Raw genomic sequence first — 8,658 nt, forward strand, 5'->3', positions numbered from 1 at the left:
CTTGGAAATGTACCCTGACACACTCATAGACTTGACATAAACAATACTTGACAAAGGATGCCAAAGAATGACACAGGCTGACTGAGAAAGACAGCTCTGGAAAGCTCAAATTCACATTTTTAACAAAGGACATAAGTACTTACATGTGGTTTGTTTTGGTTTTTTTTTTTTTTTTTTTTTTTTTTTACAGCTACTAAGAGGTCTTACCATGTCTTTTCCTATTTCAGGTCTCAGAACATCTGTAACTCAGGACAATGAATGTGTCCAACAACTGCAGCACCACAAATCTAGAACCTCACCCCCATGTTCGCCTCATTGAGTTTGCTCTGTATAGCTTCATTTTCTTTTTTGGAGCACTATTTAATGTCCTTGCCTTCTGGGTGTTCTCCTGCAAGATGAAGAAGTGGACAGAAACCAGGGTGTATGTGATGAATTTAGTCTTTGCAGATTTCTCTGTCATCTGCACCTTGCCTTCCATGGTTTATTTGCTCTGGAATAAGTCAGCCCGAGGGGAGCTCTGCCAGTTTGCAGAGACAATGTATTTTATCAACATGTTAGTGAGCATCTACACCGTTTCATTCATCTCCATTGATCGATACATTGCCATAAAGCACCCTCTGAAAGCCAGGGCCTTCAGGTCCCCGTCAAAGGCTGCCCTCCTCTGTGGGCTCCTGTGGGTCGTGGTGATAGTCAGTGCCACCATCCAGCGGATGCACCACAGACATGCAGATCTCTGCTTCCAGACCAACACCCTGCCTGCTGCTCTCAGCCTGCTGGCCATTTTCTTTGTTTTCACTCTCCCATTTGCCATCTTGATCTTCTGCTCCACAGAAGTCATCAGGGACCTCAAGAAACATCTGAACACGACTTCACCGGAGGAGAAATCGATCCATAAAGCTGTACACATAATTTATGCAAATCTGATTGTATTTATGATATGTTTCCTGCCAGCCTTCCTCGGGCTGCTCGCCAGGTTCATCATGGAGAGCTTTGGAGCTACCTGTTTTCTGCTCTGTGTCATGAAGAACTTCTCCTCCGTGTTGAGGTGCATTGCCACGTCCAACTGCTGTCTCGATAGTGTCTTCTACTACTTTGTCACCAGGGAGTTCCAGGAAGCCTTTCTACAGCCCAAAGCCAGCACTCAACAAGCAGAGGCAACCCACCCCTTGCAGATACAGACATGCTAAAGGAAAAAGGGGAACAAACCCCAGTATCTGCAACATAAAGAGAAAATACAGCTTCAGGGCTATTGGGATAAGTTGCTCTTTTTCTCTAGCAAGTTCTTTGTTAGGTTTAGAAAGTTATACTCTATGTTTCCATTAAACAAAACGGTCACAGAGATATGTAAAAGTGTGTATGTAATCAATTGTTGTTAATGTGCCTCCATTCCACCCTCCAGCACCTACTTGTTACTGGTACAGCAAGACAGGTGAGCCACGTACCTCTTTTAGTTCCTTCTGTAGATAAAATCCACTGATCCTTCTTGCCAACATGTACAAATGTATCTATCATATCATACCTCATTGTGTATTTCAGGTTGTTTCCAGTATTAAACTAATCCAGTTGTCCCAGACTGCAAGGCAAGATGTATTCTGTCTGCCATCTGTATGGCAGTTGTCTTCTGTTCAGTGGGCAGTTTGTTTTATCTCTTCCACACCCACTCCTCCCTTATGCAGTGACATTCAATAGCCTCTTATCAGCAGAACATCTGCTGATAAGAGGCCATTGAATGTCACTGCATGGCTGATAAGAACTACAGCATCCCACTGGGAGATGTGAGCCCAGAGGGAGGAGCCAAGCATTGCTACCCAGATATAATCTGGAGATTCTGGAACACCAGCACGGCTTTCTCCACGGGATTCCCCAGAGGAACAGCAGCTGCCTCTCCTTCCACTGGATCTTCAGAGGAAGAATCCATCCTTCTCTACAGGATCCCTGCTCCAGCAGAACCACCCCTGACACTGCAGGAGGGCTGAGCCACAATTCCAATGGGACTGCCACCAACACCCTGACCCACAGGGTGTCAGGTTGGGTTCTGACTCTGTCAGTGTTGTTCTGGTGTACTGCATTGTTTATTTTATCCTTTTATTTTTCTTCCCTATTAAAGAACTGTTATTTCCTGCTCCCATATTTTTTGCCTGAGAGCCCCTTAATTTAAAATTTATAGCAATTGGGAGGGGTGGGGAGGGTTTACATTCTCCATTTCAGGGGAGGCTCCTGCCTTCCTTAGCAGGCACCTGTCTTTCCAAACCAAGACAGCAGTTTATATTTATCCCATTCCTTTGGCAGCCTGGGCTGGGTGGCTTTCAGATGGTTCTGGCTTATTATTAAGCCCATGTCCCTACAAAACAACCTAGGCTGTCCTGACCTCCTTCTCCTTCACCTCAACAGGTCAGACAGGTGTGAAGGAACACTTCTAGGATGAAAGCAACACTTTTCCAATGCCATAAAGGCACAAAGTCCAGATTTCAGAGCTGTCCTCCTGCCAGGTGCCTCCAGCTGCCCTGCTGAGCCCTGGCCCCCAGACAGCTCCTCAGAGCAGCCATCCCTGCAGGGCTGTTCCTCCCACACGCTGAAGGCCTTTCACTGCTGCCCTGGCACTTGCCACCCTGGCACTTGCCCTGCCCTGGTTCGTGCTGTGCCACCAGGCTGACCCCCAGGGCCACCACAGCTCGAGCTCAGAGCAGCCCCACCTTGCTGGGTTTCCACAGCCTGCCCACACTGACACCCCTAACATTTCCATCACGGATTTGTGTTTTTCCACGAGTCAGCAGCCCAGAAAAGTCAGGGGACAGAGGAAGTGGATAAATGCTGCCTAGAACTGGGCTTTTTTTCTTTCTAAATGCTAAAAAACCCCCAAAACAGCCCTGAGCTCTGCCCAGCAATACTCAGAGTGTTCCACCAGACAGTGTGGGGGAGTCTTTCCTGCCCACGAACACATCTTCCCCTGTGACCTACACCTGCCCTCAGTCAGCCCACAGTTGATCCACTATCTGCTGCTGTCACCTTTAAGAGCATGAGCTCCTCTGCTGGGTTTGCAGGGCCTGGTTTTTGGTAGCAGGGGGTCCACAGAGGTGGCTCCTGCGAGAAGCTGCTGGAAGCTTCCACCATGTCCAGCAGAGCCGGTCCCTGATGGCTCTGAGGATGGACGTGCTGCTGGCCAAGGCTGGGCCAGTGAGAGAGGTTGGAAACACCTCTGTGGTAACAGATTTAAGACGAAAATCAAAATATAGGGGGACAGCTTTTTCTAGCCAGAGAGGAAGGTGAGAACATGTGAGGGAAACAACGTGGAGACACCAAGATCAGTGGAGAAGGATGGACAGGAGGTGCTCCAGGGGCCAGAGCCGAGATTCCTCTGCAGCCATGGTGAGAGCATGGTGAAGGAGCTGTGCCTCTACAGCCCTAGGGATCCATGGGGATGCAGAGATTCCCCCCCAGCCCATGGGGAAGGTGCCCATGCCAGAGCAGGTGGATGCCTGGAGGAGGCTGTGATCCAGTGGGAGCTCCAGTGGAGAGGGGCCCTGCTCCCAGGCTGGAGCAGCCTGTCTTTGGAGGATTGCACGCCGTGGATGAGTGACCCACACTGCAGCAGTTTTGGGAAGACTGTCTCCTGTGGGAGGGACTCACATAGCAGCAATTTTGGGAGAACTGCTGCTTGTGAGAATGGACCCAGCTTTGGAGAAGTTCACAGAGAACTGTCTCTCCCATGGTCTCACAGGGACTGCTCTCCCACAGCAGCACAAGGAAACCTCGATGATGAACTGACCCAAACCCCCATGCCCTGTCTCCCTGTGCTGTCAGTGGGAAGGAGGGAGGGGTTGGGAGAAGAAAAGGTGTTTTAAGGGCTTACTTTACTTCTTATTATCCTCCTCTAATTTTGAAAGTAATACAATCACTTTGTGTCTCTAAGATGAGCTTGTTTTGCCCTTGGAGTGTTTTCTCCCAGTCCTTATTTCAGCTTAGGAACCCTTAGTTAAATGTTTCTCTCCTCTGCCCAGCTGCGGCAGGAGAGGGTAAGTGGGCAGCTTTCGTGGGTGCCAGGCATTTGGCCAGTGTCACACCATGAGTGAGCAGCTCTCATGGGTGCCTGGCATTTGGCCACTGTCAAACCATAACAGCTCCAAAGACAAGAATTAATGGGACAAATCCTGAGGGAGTCAGTTTGTCTCCTGTCAGCTGGCTCACAGAGATGGGATTGCAACTGCTCTAGCCAGTGGGCAGCAAAACCCATCCAAAAGTCTGTGACACAGCACTGGGCAGCTCCTAACCGTGCTCCCAAAGGTCCCAGCCCCTCAGTGCCACACTGGTGGCAGTGACTGCCGTGATCTGGCGTCCCAGCCATGCTGATGGGCAGAGTTACACTCCTGGCTGCTGTGTAGACGGAGAGCCAGCCCATAGATCTGTCAGGTGCAGGTGACAGCAGCACTGTGTGTCCCCAGGCTCGCTGTCCCCGGGGGCACAGGCACCACTGTCCCCTCGGAATTGTCCCTGTCCCACCGGGCCCCCTCTGCCACCGCAGCACCGCTGCCCAGCCTCCCTGAGGAACCTTCTGCTGCCAGACGGGTAATTTGCAACCATTACGGGCTTTATCTCAGAAACTGTTTTCCCCCGATTGGAAAGATGACATTTTAATAGCCGGGCTGTGTGAGGCGAGGCGGGGATGGGCGGGGGGATCGACGGCGGAGCTCTGAGCTGCCGGCAGCGGGACAACAGAGGGCACCAAAGGCTCCAGCCCGAGGAAGTCAGGGCATAAATGAAGCGCTGGTGTTCGCACGAGTTCAGCGCTGGGCTCAGCCCTGCCGGGCTGTGACAGCCCCGGGACAGCAGTGACAGCACGGATCCCTTCCCTGCCGAGACAGCCGCGGCCTGTGTGAGGAGCAGCCCGCCCGCGGAGCAGGTAAAGCCAGCCCTCCCTTCCCTGTCCCTCAGCAGCGACCGTGCCCTGCCCGGCCCCTCAGGGAGCGCCTCATCCCCTGCTTCCCGCTGCCCCGCTTCCCTGCTGCTCCCACAGCTGCTCTGCCTCTGATGGCAGCCACATCCCGCTCAGGGGCTCTCTGCCCCTCGCTGAAGGTCCCATTAGTGCTCCCTCAGCAGTGGGGACAGCTGGCACGGCCTTGGAGCTGCCCCCAGCTCCGCGCTTGTGTGGGGCTCCCTGGGGCTGGCACGCCAGTCCAGAGGGCTCTGCTGTTCCTCAGGCCACTGATATGGCAGAGTGGCTTTTTCACTGCAAGGTGACCACAACAGGCTGCCAGGCAACAGCTGCAGCATAGGCTGAAACCACAGAGTGGCCAAAACCTATGAAGCTGAAAGCCCAAGAGCACCAGGACACGGGCTGTATGTTAGTTCTTCCATGAATTCCACCCTAAAAATGACTGTACGCCTGGGGTTCAGCGCTGCCGTACCAGTTCTGGTGCTAGGGCAGGCGTTGTGCTTTCCTCTGCCAGATCTGTCTCCCAGTCTTGGACACTAGAAACAGTTCACTTACTTAATGCAATCATCTATTTTCACTACAATTTGCTTATTGATGTTTAGAAGCTGCTGACTTATAAGGCAAGGTATTGGTAAGAGATTGTAGGAATCTGGGCACTTTCTGTGCCTGGCTCATTGCAAACCTTTCCTATATGAGCTGCAGACAAAATCTGATTCATCCTCTTTGCTGGTGGCAAATGCCCTGAGATATTTAAAGGAAGAGCAGGAGATATGTTCTCAGATTCATGTTTTCTGACTAAAATTTTTGCTTTCTACCTTTGAAGGCTGAGATCAGACACATGTGCTCATTTGCTCACTTTCCCTTCTTTCTCTGGAGGCCTGTAATCTGCTAGGACTGCTGATACTCCTGCTGAGCTGTTCCATCCCACCAGAGGAATGGATTTGTGTTTGAGGGCACAAATCCTGCTCACAGCAGGCACCCACCCACCCAGCAGCCTGCAGCAGCATTCCCACTGCCCCTGGGAGCAAAGCCACTGGGCTGGAAGGGCTCAAGCCCTGAGGATTTTCTCAGGTCTGGCAAGACTCAGAGTAAACCCATGGGGTGGCTTCAGCAGCAAACCAAGGGCTGTGGAGGGAGAATGGGGAATGCTGCCCAAGAAAAATGGGGAATGGTGCCCAGGAAAATTGGGGAATGCTGCCCAGGGCAAACGGGGAATGCTACCCAGGAAAAATGGGAAATGCTGCCCAGGGCAAACAGGGAATGCTGCCCAGGAAAAATGGGAAATGCTGCTCAGCGCAAATGGGGAATGCTGCCCAGGAAAAATGGGGAATGCTGCTCAGCGCAAATGGGGAATGCTGCTCAGCGCAAATGGGGAATGCTGCCCAGGAAAAGTGGAGAATGGTGCCCAGGGCAAACAGGAAATACTGCCCAGGGCAAATGGGGAATGCTCAGCTCTGGTGTGGGCTGTCCTAAAGCCAGTATCTCTGACAACCACAGCAGAGCAAAGGTAACAACAAAAAATAGTATTCTGCTTTGCTGTGACCCAACTGTTCATACCAGGACAGGAGGGATGGTGAGGCAGGCTTAACCCTGCACCAGCAGCAAGAGAGGGCAGTCTCGGTAGTTTTGTGGACTGAACAAAAACCAGTTCAGGTTTTTGAGGCTGCCCACATGAGCAGCGCACGGACACGAGGAGCTGCAGGGCCATGAGAGGAGGGCACAGCCGCAGGACACTGCCAGTGAGCTCAGTCTCATGCCTGCACTCTTTCCTTGCAGAGACAGCCCAACATGGAGAACTGCACTCACAGAGGTGCACATGGCAACATTGTGGTGCTTCAGCTGGTTGTGTACATCCCAGTGCTCGTTCTGGGGATCCCACTGAACGCAATTGCCTTATGGGTCTTCTGCTGCAAAATCAAGAGGTGGACCGAGACCAAGGTGTACATGATCAACCTCATCATGGCAGACTCTTCCCTGCTCTTCACCCTGCCTTTCCTTCTGTATTTTACCAGCTACAGACATCCTATAGACCGGCTGTGTTTAACCATACAAAACATCTATTTTACAAACATGCCTATGAGCGTCTTCATGATCACCCTGATTGCGATTGATCGATACCTTGCAATCAAGTTCCCTCTAAAAGCAAAGATCCTTCGATCCCCACTGAAGTCAGCTTCTGTCTGTGGCTTTTTCTGGATAGCAACAATAACTTATTCCCTTTTGTATCGCACACATCGCGGTAACCAGGACGGTTTTTGCTTTCAGAAACAATCTCTTCTACCTAAATATTCCTCCTTATTCTACAGCATCTGTGGGTACTTTATTCCCTTAGGGATTGTGATGTTTTGCTCCGTACAAATCATCAGATGTCTAAAAAAGAAGATGGCCACAGGCCCTCATGAGACAAAATTATTCCAGAAGGCTGTGCAGATAGTTTCTGTGAATTTGTGTGTGTTTGCTGTCTGTTTCTCACCTTTCCACATCTCACTGCTCTTGCGGTTTGCGGTGGAAACTGCTGGAGCTTGTTCTCTGATGCCAGGAGTTATAACCTACATTAAGGTCTCTGCATGCTTAGCAAATTGTAACTGCTGTCTGGATACATTTTGCTATTATTTTGCAGCCAAAGAATTTCCAGAGTTTTCTTCTATGTTCCCCAAGTGTATATTTATCAGGTCCAAGATGAACCAAAGCAAAGAGTCACAGCCACCCACGGATCAAGTGATGATATGAACAAGGTGTAGTGCATGGCAGGTGTTGAGTGCCACAAAGCTGCTCAAGTTTTGAGGCACAGGCAATGGAGCCACATGCAGTGTTTGCAATCATTGTAGGCACAGGCATATGGACAAAAAGGGGCAAACCCCTCCAAAGGGTCTGATGTTAACTTGAATTTTGTCCTGCTGTCCTCAGTGACTTGACTCCAGCCCTGACTACTGTCTTGTATCGTTGCATCGCAGCTCCAGGCGCCTCCTGGTGACAGCTTGTCTTGGTTGGCTTCATGGTCCTTCACTTTGAGTGACTTGTAAAAACTCCAAGATATTTCCTCCTGAGACTGCAAGCTCACATTCTGCTGATGTAAACTTCCTTAGTGACAAGTGACATCCAGTTCCCCTACGAGTGTGTCACCACGCGGTAGTGACACAGGTGCAGACCACAGTCTGAAACCACTGACTAGACCTTGCTGAAATAAACAAAGGACTGTTCCCAGCACGGAAAGTGTCCCATATCCAGACATTAGATCCACCTGCTTTGTGTCAATGCTTGGGCAGACAACACAGCACAAGCTGCAGTGAGCAACGGTGCCGTAAGAACAGATGAAACTACTCAGGCCGTTCAGCTGATAACTCCAGTCCCGGTTTTCTTCACTGGTGTATTTTCTAATGCTCTGGCATTACTGGTATTTCACTGCAAGCAGAGCAAGTAGCCTGTGTGTGCATGTGACCAGTTTAACCATTGCACACTGTTTAGTCCTCGTTCTGCCTTCAAAATGATCTTTTCAAAGACAGGAAAAGATATGGGAGACAAATAGTGCCTGATCTTATCAACCATCTATTGCTTAAGGAGATGTGTGAGTGTTGTCACCCATCAACAGATATGCTGCAATTAACTACCCCCAGAAAGCAAGAGGCTTCTTGACAGCCATCTCTTACAAGCCAGGCAAGTGGTGTTCAGCAAGGAAAAACACTGCTACTTCAGGAACAGCACAGAGGGCCTTCAGAAACATTTCTGGA

General features: G+C 50.5%; 2 protein-coding genes across 2 annotated transcripts; both read left to right on the forward strand.

Moving 5' to 3' along the window:
• The first annotated feature begins 254 nt into the window (after window positions 1–254).
• On the forward strand, window positions 255–1,187 carry LOC134423416 (G-protein coupled receptor 35-like). The gene has a single exon (XM_063166389.1). It carries the CDS (start codon window positions 255–257, stop codon window positions 1,185–1,187), a length of 933 nt encoding a protein of 310 aa, XP_063022459.1.
• A 3,606-nt stretch (window positions 1,188–4,793) lies between these two features.
• LOC134423417 (G-protein coupled receptor 35-like) lies at window positions 4,794–8,658 on the forward strand. The gene is made up of 2 exons (XM_063166390.1): window positions 4,794–4,897; window positions 6,707–8,658. Exon 2 carries the CDS (start codon window positions 6,719–6,721, stop codon window positions 7,658–7,660), a length of 942 nt encoding a protein of 313 aa, XP_063022460.1. The 5' UTR covers window positions 4,794–4,897; window positions 6,707–6,718; the 3' UTR covers window positions 7,661–8,658.

Source organism: Melospiza melodia, chromosome 12 (genome assembly GCF_035770615.1).
Source record: "Melospiza melodia melodia isolate bMelMel2 chromosome 12, bMelMel2.pri, whole genome shotgun sequence".
Classification (NCBI taxonomy): domain Eukaryota; kingdom Metazoa; phylum Chordata; class Aves; order Passeriformes; family Passerellidae; genus Melospiza; species Melospiza melodia.